The sequence below is a fragment of the Haemaphysalis longicornis genome, unplaced genomic scaffold (assembly GCF_048455015.1).
Source record: "Haemaphysalis longicornis isolate Haplotype H1 unplaced genomic scaffold, Haemaphysalis longicornis Haplotype H1 scaffold_1, whole genome shotgun sequence".
NCBI classification, from domain to species: Eukaryota; Metazoa; Arthropoda; class Arachnida; order Ixodida; family Ixodidae; genus Haemaphysalis; species Haemaphysalis longicornis.
This window is the reverse complement of record NW_027526203.1, coordinates 465820836-465841973: the sequence shown is the minus strand read 5'-3', so window position 1 is coordinate 465841973 and position 21138 is coordinate 465820836. Positions and strand designations below refer to the sequence as shown.

Genomic DNA, 21138 nt, shown 5'->3' with positions numbered 1-21138 from the left:
AGTAGAAGGAGAGGGCTTAATTGGCCGGTCCGGGCTGATGCGTTCGGCATTGTAAAAATACAGGAGGCGATGAGCATACATTGGGAGCACGGTGTAGGAATATTTGGGAGCACGGCGTAGGAATATTCCTACACCGTGACTGGGAGTGACCGAGTCGCCTGTTTCGCCACGTCGTAAGGTGGGACCCGATCTAAACCGGGATCCCCGGTCGTGTCCCCCGACCGCATCTGAATGCAAAGGCGGCTTGTGCCTGGTTTACTAGGCAACCGATGCTCAAGTCCATGGAAGAAGCTAATGTCACTAAATCAAAGGCCTTTATTTAGTGACGATAGGAGCAGCGACGCTGTCGCCAGCGGTAAAAAACTTTGGCCGCGGCTGAGCGCGTTAGCGTCACTAAATAAGCCTTTGTTTAGTGACGCTAGAGCACGTTTTTGCCTACGTTTCCCCTTTCCACCACGCGTCGCTCCGAAATTTACCGGGTAGAACAGAGGGAGTTAACTTCAAGGCTGTAGAGGCGACTAAAGGAATGCTGGTGGACGAAAAGCAGAGAGGGGAACAGTGCCTAGGACAGCTACCGCCTGCAACAGGACAGGAAAAGAAAAAAAAATTTGTGCCTGCCCTCAGGGCAGCACTAGTATTACACGGAGTATAAAACATAGATACAGTGGAATCTCAATAAACCCTACTCGCATACGCCGTAGTTTCCTTTCATACGTAGTTGGGCCAAATCCCAGACTCGCTTTCCCTTTAACCTAATGCATTCGGATAAACAGTAGTGCCGGTTAGTACGTACTTTCTTCACGTCCCTGTCAGGTACAGTTTAACGAGGTTTCACTGTATATATTAGTTTTTCTTGGTAAGATGACCCGTCATCACCCCGTTTCAAAGGGGATACCACTAGCACTCAATCAAGCAAAGTTACGAGACTAAAGCACTGGGAAGGCTTTTGGGGAGACTAGCAGGAGTAGAAGGAAAGGGCTTGGTTGGCTGCTCAGGGCTGATGCGTTTGGCATTGAAAAAATAAAGGAGACTATGGGTAATCCAGGACTCTCCTCGCCATACAAATATATGTGGCGCCTCGGACAGTCCGTAAGGAATCCACGACTAATAATCAAAAAGTCCCAGTTTTTTACATTTACCAACTGGAAGCACGTGACAAGTTTGTGAGCCGATTACAAAAGACTCGGCAACGATTTCCCAGTTATGTCAATGATAAAACGTCAATCCCCGTCTCCACTTGCGAGTCCGAGTACGGTGAAAGCTGAGTAGTAGTACAGTAACAAGCAAAAAATACATTTCGGGAAATAATTGGCTTGTTTGCACTCGAACTCTGCACCAAGGTTCAATTTTATGGTTATTTTTTTACATAAAAATTGCACAATGTGTATATGCTTGCTTGGCTGCAAATAACTTAGATTTCCGCCACCCTTGCCAGGTAACCCCCCTCATCCTATCCTTCTCCCCAGCTCACATGACACACTTCTGGCTAGGTCAGCAAACATGATGACAAGGCTTTGTCACTAGACTCACCAGTAAGTGCCTAGCAAATTGAAAGTCATCTAAACACCTCCCACATGTGGGCAGTCCGTGACCCAGAAACGAGCACACCCACCAGTAACTTTTCTGGCTTATTCGGGTGGCAGAGGCAGACAGACCAAAATTTTCACATTTATCTAGCCCAGAAAGACTATCACCTTAACAGCAGTGTCCTCTTTTTTTTAAAGCAAAACTTTCTACCTCTACCAGCCAACGGTTCTTTCATGGCATGCGGGACAACAAACTCCCAATGCGGCGGGGGGAGGGGGATGGGGGGGGCAGAGGGTTTCACTGACGGAGCACACTGCAGATGGCGCAGCGAATTTACCCAGCGTTCCCCGCGCGGAAGTGCCTGCTCGCCGCCGCTGGCGGTACGGTTTTGTCGTCTGCTTTAGCGACGGTTGTTTTGGGCCTGTTTTGGCGCACCTTCACGTCTGTTGCGCGCTGCCATCGCACGGCTTCATTAACTTGTTCGACAGCCCCTCCATGGTAACCCGCACCCAACGGAACTAAGCGGTCGTACGGTAAACATACGTTAAAGATTGGTTTGCAGGGCAGGAAAACAAAATGTACAAACCACATACAGACATCTGGCCGCCAGAGAAACGCTACCTTTTGCGCACTGCTTGCACAAATGGAACTCTGTTTTTTTAATTGGTGAATAGCAGTTTGGTTGTGTTTTAAGAAGTATTACAAAGGCGAAAGCAGCAACTGGTTCTGATAAATAGGGATTTTAAAAGTTCCCTCAGCTTTCTCGCAATTCTCAAACTTACCGAACTATCTAGTTTAAATCGGTATAAATGGGAATCACTAAGCTCACATGCCGAATTGTTTCGGTGTCTGCGCTTGTGTCCCGCGGTGGTGTAGCCCCAAGCTAGCACATCAGGATGGCTAGGTTCCGCTGTCTCACTCTTTGAAAGATGCTCCTCTCCGTTTTCTTTCTCCTGACTCACAGCCGGGCTACAGTGGCAGCGTCCGCTGCTCTAGCCCGGCCGTGGCTGACGCTGCTGCTGCGTTCGGGACACTGCCCACGCGAATTCCAGGTAACGGCTGGCAGAATCTCTGGTTTCACTCTTTGTAGAGCCACGTGTGCAAATTCAAGAGACGTCACATGGGCAATTGTTGGGGGTGTCGTTTAAAGCTTTGCTTTCCAACCACCTTCACAGCGTGGATTGGATTTTTTTTTTTGCAATTGAATAAAAACCCGTTTTTATCTGTGGGCACAGACTAAGCCTTCGTGATTTTGTTGTTTTTTTTTTCTTACATGTACCCACATACGGAAAAAAAATTGATATGGCAAGTTTGGCTTCGATAGGCAAAAAAGGTTTCCGAGTGATTGCTAAAAAACCAGGAAATCGGCGTCACTTGTGCAATTTTTAAATGAAATAGGCCATATAATGTGACCTTCATGCAAAACTGCAGTGCAGAAGAGGCATACACGGTTTCTTCAAGAAAAGAAACGAGTTTAAGGAGGCTCCTTCATTGTTGGAACACCTTGCATAGGTGGTATCACTTGCCGCTTTTTGGCTGGCCAAAAATGGCTAGATACCATCCCCGCTAGAGCCTACTCTGCCCCACTGCCAATCATCAAGGAAGATAACGGTAACATAGCACCACTACAACAACTTTTGCATGAATAGCAGCTTCGAATATGAGAATGCATTGCCAGGTGCTCTTTATGCATGGTCGCAGTTTTTTTGGGAAGTTAATTTATCAACTGGGAAATGCTTGAATGCAGAAGACACCTTCACCTACCCATAGGCCGTAGTGCAGTGTCACCACCCGATACTTCTGGCATCTTTCTCCTACCTCCGCAATGCCCACAATTTTGCTTGTTGAGAATTAGAAAAAAAAAGCACCCGCCACAGTGCCTAAGGCGTTGTGCTGCTGAGCCCAAGGACGTGTGTTCAATCCCAGCTGCGGTGGCTGCTGATGGACACGAAGAGTGAAAACGCCCATGTGTCAATATTTCAGCACACGTTAAAGATCCCCAAATAGTCAAAATTAATGTGAAGCCCTCCACTACGGCGCGCCTCACAGGCGTGGTTCAGCCTCACTGCGTTAAACCCAACAATCAGTCAATAAAAAAAAAAGCAGAACAGACTTCTTCAATCACAGGGTGATGCTCCTGCAATTTTCTGAATAGAAAATGAAAATCACCACATAACCATGAGTCACTTTCTTGACTACTTAGCCCTGCCTCAGACCCGCCATGGTGGCTCAGTGGCTAAGGCGTTTCCCAGTGACTAAGGCGTTTCGATTCCCAGCCGCGGCGGCCACTTTTCTGATGGAGGCGAAAGCAAAAATGCCCGTGTATGCGAGATTTCGGCGCACGTTGAAGATCCCCACGTGGTCAAAAATTAATCCGGAGCCCTCCACTACAGCGCGCCTCATCGTCTGCGTTGCGCTGGCGCATTAAACCCTACAATCAATCAATTAGCTCCACCTCAGGTGGCGAGTGAAGCACTTTGCCGAAGTGGTCACCATCATTGGCACTTTTGAGTAATGGCAAGCAGGTGTTACAAACAACTACACAGAGATGCAGACCTTCGAGTTGCCAGGCGTGTATTCCACAACATGCCCATTATGAACACCTGTTCGCTCACACCTAGCTACAGGTTCATATATTTTCAGACCAAAATGTTTTGCACAGAAACTAGCCTTGAGAATACCTCAATGAAGCTATCCACTGCTCTTCTCTAGGTCATAATTTTTATAAATTACAACAATACTGATCATAGCCAAAAATGTGGAGACAACATTGGCTGACTATCATAACTATCAACACCTCCTGTTAATTAATAGATCATGTTGTTTTAGCCTAATTATGGCTCTTTTCTGTGCTCTGAAGTATTTTTTCATGCTGAAACATAGACAATTGTACTGAAACCAATGCGAAATATCAGGAAATATCAGTGCTTTTCATTCAGGGACAAGTCAATGTCGAGCCAATTTCAAATGTGGAATGCTTCATTACCTGCTTACTATTAGTGCGCACCAACCTTTCAGTCATGAAGGCAAGTACCAGGAAATTTCATAGGGGATAAAAAATCAGCACCTACTGTCCACAATGAAAAAGTCTGCAGAGAGGCAGGTAGCCTCATGAGGAAATACACATTGCTTTGTAATAAGTATGATATGTATTTTGCAAAATCCTGCTGACATTACAGGAAACGTTTATATATACACACTTTCACTGCTCCAGGGTTTATGTGTTAAAAACTCTACATGGAGCACTCACGGCTGAGGAACTAAATATCTATGCAAATACATGCCCGTCCTTCATCCGTGTTGCTTGCACGTGAACATAGATATTACACAATAAATGACATGGCAAGTCTCTTGTTAACCTTGCAGAATTCCATGCCACTAAGCTCTCAAAAACAATTAAAATGGGCCTTTCGGCAACCAAACACTGGTCACTACAGACAAATATTAATATAAATAAACATACACAAATCTGGCATGACATCTCAAGATGGTCTGTACTGGTAGATGGCAAAAGAAAAATAAATGCTGCGACCATGTGCCCCCTAAACAGGAAGAGCAGTTCGTACTGTAAAAATAGTGGAGCATTCGACAAAGCCGTACATGACTAGGGCCCGGAGTATGAGTTATCAAAATTGCAAAAAAGTAAACACTCATTTATCCTCTGTCGGCTCCCAGTAGTGTACCTGCGAAAAGCATTCAAATAATCTCACAGCCACTCGCATAATTACTGCTGGAAGAACTCTTGCACGTTTCTTGCCTGCTGAAAGCGCCAAGGCATGTCAGTGTTATCAGAACGCTGCTTAATTAAAGTGACACTCAAATCAAGGAAGGAAAAGCTCTTGCTGGGCACATGTTTCAGCAAGTAGTGATGCGATTTGCCACAGGACACCAACTCCCAAGTGAAGGCCCACACATAGTATCCACGTGAACTCATCGCAGCAGCAGGCAACCATGGCACTGCATGTGTTCTAGCGAAACCAATACCACCAACCCACAGCTGTTGCTGCAAAGCTCAGGCTCTACTGGCACAACAAAGGCAGGCACTGCTCAGATTTGAGCGAGACCATCAAGGCGGGAGAGGGAGCACTGAAGGCGGGCGTTGGATGCTGCTGGGAACAGCCGAGACAGAAGCAGATTATGAACATGAATGCATGCCACGGGGAAAGAAAAAGACCCTATACGGCCATATTGTTGCACACAAGCAATTCCGTGGTTAGGAACACGCCACTGTGACAAGCTCAGTAAGTCTTGCTCTACACACTGCACGGCACGTGCATGCACAAAAAACAATGCAAAAAAAAATATATGCATAACCGTGAGGGCACAGAGGCTTTGGGTTAGACCATGCAACCTGCGCATACATTCAAATGAGGCCATGCCAGTTTGACACTTCCTGGCACACACACAACAAGACGTTCCCAAGTATTCAGTGCCTGAGCCAGCAGCGCACATAAAAACACAAATAGACCAAGGTTGTTTGCAAATTCCTTCTTCACTTGTTCACGCTGTTTTTAAATACACCCCATCCAACATGTGGAAGCCACATTCGAGTAGACGCTCAACATCCACAAAAGACAAAAAAAAAAAGAAGACCGAAAATACGGAAAAGCTGTTCCACAGCTCAGTTTTCCCAACTGGCCTCTTAGAGCCAAAACCCATATTGTATGCAGAAGCAAACCATCAGCTGCTTGACTGAGACATTGTTACCTTTCCTTAATGAGGCAGCATAAATTAAATCACACTGCTGAGGTACACACCACCACAGAGGACCCCGATGCATAGTGTGCATCATGGCAGCAAAGCGGTCTCAGAAAGTTGTCGCAGCTTCTCACTTCATTCCCACAAGCTACAGTAGAGTCTGGAGTTCTAATTGACCGACTACTATTGGCATCGCCTTCATATCGGGGGCGATGGCATGTGCCCTCTTGCCATAGTTAGTTAACTAACGGCTTGCAGTCTGTCAGCAGAAAACTAACAAGCAGACAATCCACTGCATCATTTAGCATCCAGCAAGGTGCCTCAGGATTGTTAAAATATTCAAAATGGCCTGCATAATTTTGGCTCAAATAGGTCTCATGAGGTGTGAAAACGTGCGAGAACATTTAACCAAGAGTTGAACGCTCCCTTTTTCATCGATGTCTTGCGAACGCGCAATTCCAAAAAAGAGGGGCTGCATGTGGGTGTTGCATCTAGAGGCAGAGTTCCCAAATTTGGCAGAGCCCCACAACTAAAGCCATGTGGACCGCAAGAAATATCTTTCCACTGGCGCCTGCACGATTTCTTTCATACCTTCGACAGCCAAGGAGGAGAAACTTATTTGAATAAATAAGACAGGTTCATGACAACTCAATCTCAGTTATATCGTGCTATGGATATGTGACACAAAGCCGCAGCACAAACTTGACAGACTTGAACTTTTTTCTATTGCTGTCTCGCGATGTTCAGTATCACATATGGCACACGTCATGCAGGCCAATTTCATCTCCTGGCTTCTATGCGACCTCTCCCATGTGACTTTGTGGCTCAAATACAAAGAGCTTTTCCAGGAAGCACAAACTATAGAGGAAATTGCCTCCAGCAAAAAATTCGTGTGGCATAGAAACAGGCACTACCTCGGCAATATACCCCCCAAAAGTACAAAATTCGCTGAAAGTACTAAACATAGTCTCAGGAGGAGGGGAAAAAAAAAGAAAAAAAAAAAAAGCACTATATGTGAAGCTATCCATATTACTGCAATGCACGGGCCCGGGCCAGCCCGAGCCCGACCTGGCCAGCGGGCCAGGCTCGGGCCGGGTAGCACGCATTTTCTCGGGCCGTGCCGGTCCGATCCGGCCCGGGCAGTTCCTGAGGCCCAGCTATCCTGTGCCGCAAATTTTAAATTGTTGGCAAGAGAAAGTTTTCTTGTTGATACTTCAGGTAAAGTGAAAACAAAAAAAGGAAGTGCTAATTCACTACCGTGCCGTTAAAAGATCTGATAAAAAGACGATTGCACTTTGAAAGTCTTCACATCAATAAAAGAAACGTCTGGGTCCTTTCAGCTTAGTGGGAGAGAGCAGGCCAGAAAACGAGGGCACTCCAGCCACAGACTACAAAATGATTGTATTTTCTCTCTCCTTTTCAAACTAAAACAAACAGAACAAACGTGACCTGGATTTCACAGTGTGTGCAGAGTTTGAAGAACCAATTTCCTAAGCAGAGCCCATGATTTTTTCACACAAGAAATTTTTTAGAGCCATGACTAAAGGCAAGAAAGAACAGAAGCGCAGATAAAATCATGCTGCCAACGTAACTAGAGGGAAAGACAAAAATCAAATGGTGAAACTGGACGCATCGTCTGATCAAATTTTAGCAAGGAATGGAAGAACGAAAGGTTCAATATCTGTTGAAGAATTGCAATAATAAAAAAAATCCACTTACTCGGAATCATTTAAGGTATTCTCAGGTGTGCCTTGATATCGAAGACTGGCAAATGAAGTGGCAAATGAAGTTACACGACTACCGAAAATACAGCTTCTAAGTGAAGATAAGTTGTACAACGTTCGGTCCAAGTTTAAAGGAAATTTAAATCTAAAGTAGTCTCATTCGCTTTGTGCTTACGCTTTTTAGGTTAACAGCAAACTTTTTCAAGTTCATGTTATTATCCTGTCGGACTAGGGATGATATTAAACAACACTCCGACGGGCTCGGGCTCAAATTTGAAAAATTCATCTGGCTCGAGTTCAATTTTTATAAATTTCTCGGGCCTGGGCCGGGCATGGGCCACGTCTATATCGGGCCGGGTCAGGCCGGGCCTAGAAATTGCGGCTCGTGCACTGCTCTAAACCATATTATAAATGATTAATTTGCAATGCATTACATTAAAATCAACTTCTGAATAATTTCAACAAAAAATTTGCATCTCCAGGAGGCTAAATTGCTGTCAGGCTGCCATAAATGAATGGTAGGATGGCCACACATAAAAGAAATACCTACCCACCTTTCCCAATGATACTGCAGTTTCAAATGAGAGGACGTGTCTAAATACTTCCTAAATACTTTAATAGAAAGATTCCCCCGAAGCTAGATAACATCAATTGCATAACAATTGCATCAATTGCATTTTTTTTGCCCCTCAAACAAAAGCTGTGCAGTTTATCCATAACAAACTTTCCCGAAATGACTCACGCACTGAACCAATGAAAAGTAACAACCTATCCTTACTAGAAATTAGAAGAAAGTAATTCAGATTAAATTTTCTTCCCCTGCTCGAAGGTAATTAGCACACTTGACCCCTCCCTAATTGTACCGCCCTAACAAGAGCTACCCGGCACCATCAACCTCACGCACTTACTTTGTACTTTGCACGAACTGACCTTTTGAAGTTTTCTTTTTTTTTTCCCACACCATAATTGAGTGGAATAACCTAGACACCATGAGCTTGCTGTCGTGAAGTGGTGTAGCACTGTTGTAATGTATGCACCTGTATCCCCACCCTGCATGGACCCAGTGTCTGCAGTACAAAATAAATAAATAAATAAATTGTTTTCAGCTTTGTCACGGAAGCCGCTCACAACTATAATCTTTCTTTCAGTACTAAAACTCACTACGGAGGTTGGCTTTTAATTTTGGTGATATTTTTGAAGGCAAACTAAATGCTGAACAACTTTTTGTAAATGAAAGATTGCTCCTTTAGAGCTCCCGAATTTTTTTCGATTACAAACAACTCTCTCCTTGTTAGAAATAAATCATTAAAAAGACAAAAAAGGTTTTCCTTCTATTTTTCCATTAGTGACATAAAACAGCACAGCAGGAAGTGAGCGAACCGAGCACCAAAGTGCACCGGGCTGGCCAACTGTGCTTGTGCCGAGTAGAAAGTGTGAACAGTACACCCAACAGCTGACTGATCTAACAACTTCCCCTTTTCACTGCTGCCGGTCATGCATATACATACGTTAGCGGCAAGGAAGGATGACAGGATGTGTTGAGTGGCATTAACCCATTTCAGGCTGGTGCAATTTTCTGCGTTAGTTACCAGAAGTAATATATTTGTATTTTGGCACTGTAAGTACCGACACTGACCAACTCGTTTCCCGCTTTAGTGCCTCAAACTAAAACTGCACTTTGTCAAATGGCCACTTTTTAGGTCACTTGTGATTAAAGCTAGTGACTAAATGAGGACAACTGTTAATGTCCCCCTCGAGCTTCTCCTGCTTCTGCTAAAATTTATGTCGATGCGGTTGCTGCTTGTGAAACACAGTGTGCCATAGTCAATCTTATGTTTGATTTTTTTGAAAATATTTGCTAGTGTGGCTCAAACAAAAACCCCACATGATGAACCTACAATTCCTGCTTCCCTCGCACATTCAAAGCCCCAACTTTCTGATATCGTACGGCACAACGTCGATTCATAACTGGCCGCAGAAACATGTCTTGATGTTTGGCAATGTGCAGCAGTGCGTCTGCATAAGCGCTTCCTGTACAGCTTCACACATCGCTGAGACAACACATTCCCTCGCGTAAATAAAAAAAATGTTAAAATGGTTATAAATACTATTCTCATCATTTATTAAAGACGCACTAAGTGCTAGAATAAAGGGTGCACAAGCACTTCAGTGCTAGCGAAGCCTATACCTTGGTTACGTTCAGGGAATGCCTTCAGGAAGCTTTCTTGCTACCAAATTCTACATGCAGGAAAGGGAATCAAAGCTACCCCCACACAGATGCAGACATGTGCCTGAATGACAACGTTCCTGAATTAGCTCAGGACACTGGCGTCGAAAAGACTCGCTCCCGAGTCAACATTTTAAATGAGAAAAATTTACCCTTGCGGGTCAGGGCTTTCTCGTTTACACATTTAAAATAGACGTACAGGTTTCAGGTACACCCATTTCTCGACCTACCATTGTAATCCTAGTCCAGAAAAAAAAAATTTACTGAATCATTTAGGCAATTCAACTCTTCTCGGCTCAGTGAACTATAAATGCCCAAAAAAATGTTGCAACGAACATGCAACCAAGGGAGGGCGGAATTTTGAGTTTTGTCTGTTTCAAAGTGTCCACTTCGAGCCAGCCCTGATTGGCTGAAGGCAGACGACATGGATGCGACACACAATATGTCAGAGGCTCCATACTGAAAGTACATTATGATTGAAATGGACACGAAAGGGACATTTTTTAAACAGACACAACTCCAAATTCTGCCCGTGAGCTATGCCTCATCCACAGAGCTCACCTCCAACAAGTGAGACAACAATATGCACCCAGTATGAGATGCCTAGACTTCCGGGCCCCACATGCGACAGCAAAGCACTTAATTGCAAAGAACCTAGCCTAACCTATACAAAAAAATGACAAAACTACGAAATGCAAGCTGGAGCCTTGTCTACAGGAGCCTGGCATGTCTAACCATGTTGCAGTACCACACCACACTTTGATTGGGAACGCTGAGAACTTGCGTCCAAACACAAGGACACCTGTGTCAGCACTGTGTTAAGCCCACTCCCGGCTTAGAGTACCTATGGTATTAGAATAGAACTAGTAGCTTAAAGGCTTATAAATTGCATAATAAGGTAAAACTGCATAATATGCAACGCCCGACCTCGTGTGAGCAGTTGCCTAAGGAGGGCAGCACTGGTAAAGCAGGCTGGCCTCCCCAATGCCAAAAGGCTGCTGCCAAACAACGGGGGAACCACCCCTAAGACGCACTGGAAGAGGATTTCAGCGCCATCAGGATCTGAGTGAAGCCCTTGTTGAGTCGGTCAATGAGTGCCAACTTGAAATTGTTGTGCTCCTGTTTCAGTCGGTTCTCCATTTCAAGCACAATCCGAAGCCGTTCCTCGTGGCGGATCTCTTCTTCGTTGAGTATTTGCAGGGCCATCAGGCGCTGCTGTTCAACCACAGTTTTCATTATGTCACACGGACATTCCGACTGGAAGTTCAGGGATGCATAGGGATAGCTGTCACTGCCTTCTTCGTCCTCTTCCGAATGGTCCCCGTTTACCACAGCTGCAAAGCAAAAGTGTCCTCAGTATGAGGCCATCACCACTGTGCGCCACCGACGATGGTCGCCAGCTAAAGAAATATTAACATTTCGTGGTGCAGTGATGCAATATGGGCAAGCACTAAAAACAGTCATAAAAAACTACGTGCCCGTTAGCATTCAACTGATACAATCAAACGGAACTGGAGGCCCCACTACAATTTCTCAGTCATATTTTCCGGTGGTCACTTAAGTCGGCAGCTGCCAATCGCCCAAGCAAGACTCTATGACGTCATAAAGAAATAGCTGGAAAGTGGCTGGGGGGTAACCACTGCTTCATATGTTGTCTTTAGTATCTCGACTATCTGTTTCAAGCTTGTAATAAAATTAGAATCCCTTTTATCGAAACAAAGCAGTCTTTTTAACTAACAAAACCTGTATTTTGTCTTCATGGCCCCTTCAAGGAGCACTGCCTTAAAAAGCACTGAAACATGTTGCAGGTACCCCTAAGGCAGCAGGGACATGACTGTACTCAGGGACAACTTTCTGTGGCAGTGGAGAGAAAGCAACGGGGGGAGGGGGAGCTTACTGTGCCAAAGTAGTTCCCGATAAACTGGTTTCGGTTTCAGTTTTGGCGTGACAGAAGTGCATTTGCTACAGTTAATTTCCTCGCACGAGTTCCATGGTTCAATGCGCTGAACCACGACCACCAAGCATGCAGGCATACTGGTATCTCCTTCCGCATGCTTCATTTGTTTGTAAACACAAGCAAATGCTTTAACTGGAGAACTCGGACCGATTATGGACAATACTGTCCAACTCTGTATCATCCACAAGTAAAGTGAATTTTGTCAGCGCAGCTGTTTTGAGAGAATGCACCGATTTGCAAACTCTTCTGGAGCTGAAAACTGGGCAGCACCACCGAAATGTGGGCGCGGTATACCGAAAGAGCAGCACACACACAAGCTTACGCGCACACGCTCACTTATGCCAGCAAGCTGGCTAACTGAACAAATTGCGTAGATGACGCAGAGTCCCGGTTGCATCAGTCTCACTTGGGCGTACACGTCGCAAACCACTTGCGTCGTTTGTTTTGACGGCTTATGCTTCTCAAGTTTCTTATACCCCTGTCACACGGGCACTTTCAATCGCGATTGACTCGATCCGGATCGAGCGCAATTTGGATCGGGTGCTGCTACACGGCAGTTTCAATCGCGATCGAGCCCGATCCCACCTGATTGATTGATTTGATTGTAGGGTTTAACGCACCGACGCAACGCAGGCGATGAGTCGCGCCGTAGTGGAGGGCTCCGGATTAATTTTGACCACCTGGGGATCTTTAACGTGCGCCGAAATCTCGTACACACGGGCGTTTTTGCTTTTCGCCTCCATCAGAAAAGCGGCCGTGGCGGCCGGGAATCGAACCCGCGACCCCGATCCCACCTGAACTCAATCCTGGTTCCCCAAGCGCGATCGAGGCTTCCAAGTGCGATCGAATGAAAGCGGCGATACTCTTGTCCCCGCTGAGTAATGGCACAGAAGGTGAAAACTTCAACTAACGCTATAAATTGTGTGAAATGACTTGACCCAAATAAGCGTGCGGTAACATTTACATATTTACGACCGCACGAAGTTACCAGATGCCGGCCGCGAAGTGCATATTTTGCGCCATCTGACGTACATGAGAGCAACCGGTGCAACTTCTCGATCGGGATTGAAACGTGCCGTGTAGCAGCGGCAGTGCGTCGAGCGCGCTTGAAAACTCAATCGCGATTCACTTCAATCGCGATTGAAAGTGCCCGTGAGACAGGGGTGTTAAAAATCCTATGCGGAGAATGAAGTGGCGAGCTACCGGAGGGAAAGAGAGGTGCCGTGTATGAGGACACCATATTTTTTTTTAAGAGAACCTATGCGGCACCAGTGGCGAAGGATGCAACCAAAAACCTCAAAATCTAAAAATAATGCTTTTTGTTTCACATATTCTGCCTAGTAATTTAGTGCCATTATCAATTCAAGGCTGAAAAATAAGCACTACTATATATTTTTAAATTGCTTAGGTTGCCGCCAGCCAATTATCTTCTATTGAACTACTACCAGCAGCGCAGAGAAACGGCGTGGCATGGCTCCGTAGCCTTGACTGCATTGCCGCAGAAAGTTCCTCCCCAAGTATAGTAGCTCCACGAAATGCCCAGAGAATCAAGTATTTAAAATAACTTTGCAGCAGACAACGCTGCATTTCATCCAAGAAGACAGCCAGCCAGCTGGGTTTTCTTGGGCGCCCCATCGGACAACTGTCGCGTCACTTCCGCCTGGCCGCTCTGTTCTCAATTGTGGTTGCAAAATCACCGATTTTCGAACCAAAATAGAGAAAAGTTTTAAAATGCTCACGGGTGTGGTGGAGCAAAGTCTAGTTTTTTTTTAGTCAGACTACACAAAAACTGCACTTTCAATCACGAAATCAAAATTTTTTGCAGCAGTAGGCCTTAAATTGAAGTCTTATCTCCCCTCTAAATTTGTATTGCCTCGGTACAAGTCGCCCCCGAACGCAACATGCGCAAAAAAAAATCACTTTGATAAGCTTCTCCGTGAACATTTAATTCACCTCACAGCAATCCCCGAATTTTTGCCTACATGCCTAGCTTGTTCCCTCAGTTCATGCACACAGCCCAGACAAGAAAAAGGAAACGGCCTTACAGGCGGTTGAGTGGTCTGCCCAAGCTTCATTGGTGGCGGTGGCCGATTCATCTGGAGGACTTTTCCGGCCATCCCCAGCCGAGGTGCTCTCGGGAACACTGGGGTTTTCTACTTTGACCACAGAAATGTCAGGCAGAGGAACGTTAACCACGGTCAATGTGGTGTCCGGTGGTATCATCCGTGCCTCCGCATTTGGCAGGGACACTGGCTCTGGATTTTAAAAAACAAAAGAAAAAAGCCAAAGCTACCGCACAATCTTCTCACTTACTACTGCACAATGGCCCATTTTTTTCTCAACTTTGTGGCAGAACGTCAAGCTTTATCATAATCACAGCAATTTGGACGCAGCCAATAATTTAACATTTTATCGTGCTCCCCGTGACATGCAATAACTGTAGGCCGGGGATATACGGGCTCAGACAAAAAATTAACAGTGGGTGGGCTGTCTATACAAATACAGAACATCTGCGCAATCTGGTCGCCTTAACTATAACTTATGTAACTTACACACAGGGAAGTAGCCAGGGGGGCGGGTTTAAAACCCCACCCAAAATTTTTTTCAGGCAGCTTGTAAGCAAGTGCTAGTGTTCCTTTTGGCAAAGCTTCTTCCTTCCCAAAGTGCACCCAAATATTTCTGGCTATGGCCCTGCTTCCACAGATGAACTGGCAATCTCTGCTAGCCATTTTGGTGTTTTAAGACATTCTATCATTGGTGCAACCAGTACAGCGCCTCCAAAAGACAATCAGTGCCAATATTGTTAACAGCTCTGACCTTCACCTTGAAGGAGCACGCTGTTCCCACAGATGAGCTGTAGCAATGGCAATGCTGTTAACAGCTACGGATAGCTAGTTCTTGGTTTGGTTTGTTGGTTTTCTCGCCTACATGCGCTGTTAAACCTTTTAAGATCCAACAAAGACAATGAAGGAAGTTAAAAAAAAATATAGGTGTGGTCTTTTCATGAAAAGCACTATAACAAACCGAACAAAAACACGTGAACAGCACAAGTATTGTTTGTGAAAAGGCAATGCTCTGATTAGAACGGCTAATTAATTTAGAATTACACCCTAAAAATAACACTGCAAATTAATTACAATAAAATAGGTAAATGGTAAAAATCAGAGTGTCCACTGTTAATTTCAACTTCCTCTCAAATACATTCCTTTGGCTATACACACATTGAACCAGCACACCTGTGTTGACGTCTTTCACCACTGATGCTTCCACAGCTAACAGAGGAACCATGGAGGGTGTGTGGGGCAATGAGTGATGGCCATAGCTTAAGCATGAAAGGTTAGCAGTACATCCCACGTAATCCGACAGCTGCTCAGCTACGCCATACTGTTTATTAGCCCAACATCGCAGGATTGTCTAGACCAGATTGGGGGACGTAACCTCAGCATGATGGAAATTACACCAGTGTAGCTCTTGCACCAAACATTTAGGCAGCGCTTTCCAGTGAGTAAATGACATTACTCAGAAACTGCCCCCACAAAATGAGCTGTACACACACACTGTACTGATTTGCCTCATGGTGTCCCTGTTTTCCCAATCTAAAACACCACAAGGCACAATCGTAGCACTTGTGCAATATGAAAAAAATTTGGTCACGCATTGCTTCCTTCATACAGGATGCACCTTTTACACGTCTTAGTTGCATGGTCTGAGTCATCACCCCAAAACTGCCCCTATGTCCATCCCCAGAAATAAGATTAAGCGCAGCAAAAACAAGGACGGCGAACGGACAGGACGGGTGCTAGTTCGCTGCCCTTGCTGCAGCAAAGACAAGGACGGCAAAGAGACAGGACGGGCACTAGTTCGCCATCCTTGTCTTTGCTGCGCCAAGTCTTATTTCCATAATATGAACCAGCTCGCCCAACAACACGTCTTAATGCACATCTCCCTTTTTCTAAGAAAACTTCAAAATTTTCCAACACCTGCACGTGCTTTTATTACTACAATTCACCTTGGCAGAGTGCCAAATTCATTTCAATTCTTTCCATCAAAGAAAAGTGAGGGAACAGCTAAAGGCTACAGCCTGACAGAGGCCATAAATCACACTAAGCTACCTTGCAAATTACTAGGCCCGAGAAATGCTTTTTGCCTGCCTGTTTTTCCGTCACTTCCAAAGCAAGAATGACAACGATAATGATTTTAAAGATGTGAAACTACCCCACAGACCAAACAAGGAAAGTTTTTAAAAAGAGTTATATACTTGGTAAAATTTGGCGAGCTTGAATAGGCATGCGACGTGGCGGTTCACCCCGAAGTACTTTGTGCACATTGTCCCAGAATTTCCAGGGCGATCGCAAGGGGTTCTCAAGTCGTAGCTTGCCTTCACGCCTGCAAGAGAAGCCACAATGGAAAAAAAAAAAAAAAAGTTTCAAAAACGCACTGAGCAGTCATGGCTTTGCCTAGAGCCCCGAGAAACCCTTCATCTAGTGGCTCTAACTTAGACTATTCATCTCACACCATATAAACTAGCAACGACAAAAAATAAAAACAGATGCAAGATGCAAAAACCGAAGCCAAAAATAGCAGCAAGAGTTAATGCAAATGCTGATGATTGCATTAGCCTGTTACCGCATGTTCTGTTTCAGTGGTTCGTTAGTTTTAAAAGTTGCGAGCTCCAGTCATTAGTGATAGAAACAGGGAGCAATTGCTCTAAAACAATGTGAGAGAGATGGGTATGCCAGATTTTTATGATACTAGCATATTAAAGATGGAAATCCCGGCTTAATGTAGTAGCCAGGATGTTCTTTCTGAAGGGGTTCGAAATTTTTGTGTGTTACGGGGGGGGGGAAAGGGGTCCTCCCTTTTCCATGACAAAACTGAAACGGGGATGCATGGCTTGGGAGCACTTCGAGGTGCATGCTTTCAAGCCGCCTCAAACCACCCCTCCCAGCTGCTTACACCAAAGGCGCCACGAACAATGTACTAACGCACTGTGGGTGACAGAATTCAGTAGTAGTCAGTACACACTGCGCAATACGACAAACACACGCCAGCTCAATTTCGGCCCACGGGAAACAAGACCACAATCTCAGCCCTCAAACGATTAGCTAACATGACACCAGGCTCGGCACCCACATGCGTAGAAGGAAAAAACACAACTCCCAAACGTAACACGAGGGGCTGATTGTTCTACACGCACCTACGGGCTGCGCCGTTAAAATTAAGTGCCGTCCGTACGACGAGTGACAAGAACGTACCCATGCAGAAAGTTATCCCGGACAGTAAACAACCAGTACGTAACACGAAATTTTGTGTTGATCCGACTGCAAATTTCGCAAAGCGCAGACAGCTCGTGAGGCCCCGCCAGGCAGCGGGCTGCGCTGGGCATAATTCCCGGGCGAACGAATCTTGCTCAACGATTGCATTTCATTCTGCGAAGCGATCGGGCCGCGCATGACAAGCATGCCCAACTGACAGCCGAAGAACGGAGGGGTTTCACAAGCGGCGGCAACTACAAGAATAGTGACTCAATCAACAGCGCTGCGAAGCGCGCAAATTCCACTTGAATCCGCCATGGATCGAACGCGTCAAAAACGGAACGATTCGAAATTGGAACAAATGGCAAAAAAGAAAACAAAAGCACTGCGGCTCGTATTGACGCGCACTGGACCCGTATCGTTACATTACGGACAAGCAATTATTGCTTTTGGAAGATATCAGACTTCAGCCCGCGGTCACGACTGCAATGAGGATTGGGAAGAATTAAACGCGCCCAAACTTCTCCCATTTCCGAGGAACGGTGCCAAGAATATGACAGGTGACATTCAGGAGAGAGAGGGACGGGTCAGGTCGCGGTGGTCGGTGATGTACGACGACGCCGAGATTCGGAGTGGGGAATGCGCAAGCAGGGTGGCAGTCATCGGGGACTGACCTGTACAAATAGGCGAGGTTGGTGATTCTCCCCTGGATCTCATTAGCGTCCCTCTTGAAGCCCAGGCCGTGCATTAGTCGGCTCATTTGCTCGAAGATGGGCCGGCGCTTTTTCGTCTGCTGCAGGTCGTAGCGGAAGGACTGCCACAGCTCGATCAGCTGGTAGGTTTCTACGTCTCCCCAGTTTGTGGTACGCGTTCGCGATCGGTGCTTAAAAAAGGCATCTCTCGAAGATGTCGCCATCGCTGCCATCTTGCTGCTTCTATGGTCGGCGCCGAGCAGAGAGCGGTCTCACACAAAGCAAAACAGAACAGCACATCAACATTGCTGGGAGAGACAACTACCGTCGCGACTCCAAACGGCGGTTGGACGAAATCGTCGGAGTTCGAGCGTTCGAGTGGTTCGGCGGTTCGGCCGTCTGACGACCTCCGGTGCGCCGCCGGAGCAGCGGCTATGACATGATTAGTCGCGCCGCCGCCGCACTAAGGGAACATAGTGAGGCAGTGAACCCGTGCGTCATAGAAACAATAGAAACGTATATTTGCGGGAGCACAGTATGGCCATCATATCGTGGGTTTGGAACCTGCGGTAGAGCTTGAGAACTTGTGCTCTTTCGGGAGAGCAAATGTTCTCAAGCGAAGATAGGAGGAGGACGGAAGCGACTCGAGCGAGAGAAAGTGTTTATTGAACGGGTAATATTTAGATGGCGAAGTTCTGCCCCTCAACAGAGGGCACAAGTCTCGCCTGGGGAGAGAAGAGCAATGAAGGAAGGGCAGTGAAAGGGAAATGGAATAATAGGAATGGCTATGAAATAACGGGCGATGAACCTAGGATATGAGCACACACATTTGACACTGTCCCCCACTCCGGCCCATCTTTCACGCACCCTACCCACAGACCCTAGCGAATTGAGGCGAAGGGGCGCCGCGCGCGCTGGCTAGTTTTTTTGTTTTTTTTTTCATTGCTCCAATAACATTTTCACCACATCCACAAGTTTATATTCTTCAAAATTTTGAGGAGAGGAACTCAGCCACTCGAACCGGAGGATCGGACATTTCGGTGTAAAACAATATTTCTATGTGGGCATGCCCAGGTAGCACAAAAGAGCTTAAATACTTCTACTACCGCGATTTTTCAGGACGAAAGAAACGGCTTGCAAACATCCCAGACAATCCGATCACGCATTCGCGACGTTTTCGAAAGGTCTTAAATCACGTCTAATGTCCAGCGGGTATTACTATTTCTAGACGATTTATTTACTCTCTTTAAAACATCCTCAAAAATCGGTTTAGAAGTTGGATTTTACAAGAGCTGTATAAGTCTGTCAATGCGACTTTTCAATCCGCATTTTAGATGGTTAGAAGACGTTCTGATAATTCTGGTCTAGCAAAGGGCTTTAGAAAGATGCTAAGAATCCCTTTCTTGGGATATTTAGAGGCGCTTTTTAGACGTATGAAATACGGCTTTATGAACCCCCCTGCCATACCCCCCTCCCCCGGAGGTGATGCTGGGGGCGAATGCAGCGGCTTTGCTGCATGCATTCGCAATTAAAAGCCATTTGGCTCGAGCAAACATTTTATTGAGACCAAGCAATGGGGGTAATGTACTGAGGAGAAAAATACCGTTACAATTCAGAAAACATTGCGGTGAAAGCGTCCTTTCCACCTGCCAGAAGCATCTTATATAAAAACGTCCAAATAAAACACTTAACAAGATAAGAGCAATGCAACAAACTTGTATCAACAAGTCCAGAACTCTACACTTTCTTATTTTTAAACAAAGGATGGAGGGCAAACAGAACTCTGAAAATAAAACAAAATAAATCAATGCAAGAAACTTGTAAAATCAGGTCCATAAATCCCCAACCACATGGAGCGATTTTGCGAGCGACTTGGGGCGCGACGCGACTAGCGACGAACTACTTCTCGCCGCGCACCAAGTCGCTCATCGAATCGCTCGGTTCTGGGCCGCCAGAAACAGTCGCTCGCCTCCCGGAAGTGGCCCCAGCGACTAGCCAATAGGAGAGCCCCTATGTAAGCACGCAACCTACGGTTTTGAAAGAGAACGGGGGGAAGATTTCGCAAATCCGCGCAGACGACGTTTGCGGTGCAGCGGCAAAGAGAGCTTTGCGTGGCAAAGCTTGTGTACACGCTGAAGCAGAAGCAAGAAGGCTCCCGCTCACACTGGGTGAGACCCGTGTGGGAAAAACGACGTCAAGAAAGCGAATTCTTCACGGCGTTCATGTTGGAGCCGAGAAACGAGGCGCAGAAGGAAAAGCGTGCACTATCGCTAACCCAAACCAGTTTTAGAGATGCAACGAAGTGCAAAAAGCAAGGTAGAAAGGCGTAATACTTTTTAGTCATGCTTTTTATGACAAATGAACAAAAGAAAATGTTTGCAAACATCCAGCGTACCAAGCGCGTTACTATGCGCAGTGCGGAAACATTGAAATCGCCATCCTCAGTCGCTCGAGCCGTCGCTGTCATGTGGTTGCCTCGGCGAGCGACTTCGGTTCGGCGACTGCGGATCCTAGTCGCGTCGCTCGTCGCGTCGCTGGAAAAATCGCTCCATGTGGTTAGCGCTTAACTCTGTGAACTTGCTTATGGATATTGGAAGGTATGAATGCAGCACAAATAAAACACTACAAAAAAGGCACACACAAGAAACTCTCACCATCACGTCCACAACTTGTATAGTTTCGTATGATTATTTGAAAGCAAGTATGCAGCACAAATAAAACTTTCACGAAAAAATATAAATAGAAGAAAATTGTACCATCAGGTCCACAACTTTGTACATTTGTTTTTAAACTTAAACAATACGATGCAAGGACAACTTGTTCTACAAAAAATGATAGTCCCTTAGGAAAGTGAAACAATTGAACTGCGTTTATCTGAAAGATCACATTGCAAAAATGTACCACAAAATGTGTTAAATACTTTCTTCCAAATAAGAAGCCACGTGCAGCATGACTAACAAAGCATCACCAGCGGGAGTGAACATATCTTAAATGCAAAAGCTTTTCTTCAATACACATGGTTCATACATGGTTGAAAAAAAAAAAAAAAACAATGCAC

General features: G+C 45.7%; 1 protein-coding gene across 1 annotated transcript; it reads right to left on the bottom strand.

The window, feature by feature from the left end:
• Positions 1-4671: 4671 nt before the first annotated feature.
• Positions 4672-18483, bottom strand: LOC144156206 (uncharacterized). Its single transcript, XM_077688081.1, has 4 exons — positions 18063-18483; positions 16392-16519; positions 14179-14388; positions 4672-11510 (listed from the first exon to the last, which is right to left on the bottom strand). The coding sequence occupies exons 1-4, from the start codon at positions 18311-18313 to the stop codon at positions 11200-11202; spliced, it is 900 nt and encodes a 299-aa protein (XP_077544207.1). The 5' UTR covers positions 18314-18483; the 3' UTR covers positions 4672-11199.
• Between the last annotated feature and the right edge of the window lie 2655 nt (positions 18484-21138).

Excerpts from the sequence above, each read along its gene's own strand:
- LOC144156206 (XM_077688081.1), bottom strand. The coding sequence starts at position 18,313 with ATGGCAGCGATGGCGACATCTTCGAGAGATGCCTTTTTTAAGCACCGA. Across the intron at positions 14,389-16,391 it reads AGCTCGCCAAATTTTACCAA|AGCCAGTGTCCCTGCCAAAT; the intron begins GTATATAACTCT and ends TTTAAAATCCAG. Across the intron at positions 11,511-14,178 it reads GGCAGACCACTCAACCGCCT|CTGTGGTAAACGGGGACCAT; the intron begins GTAAGGCCGTTT and ends TTTGCTTTGCAG.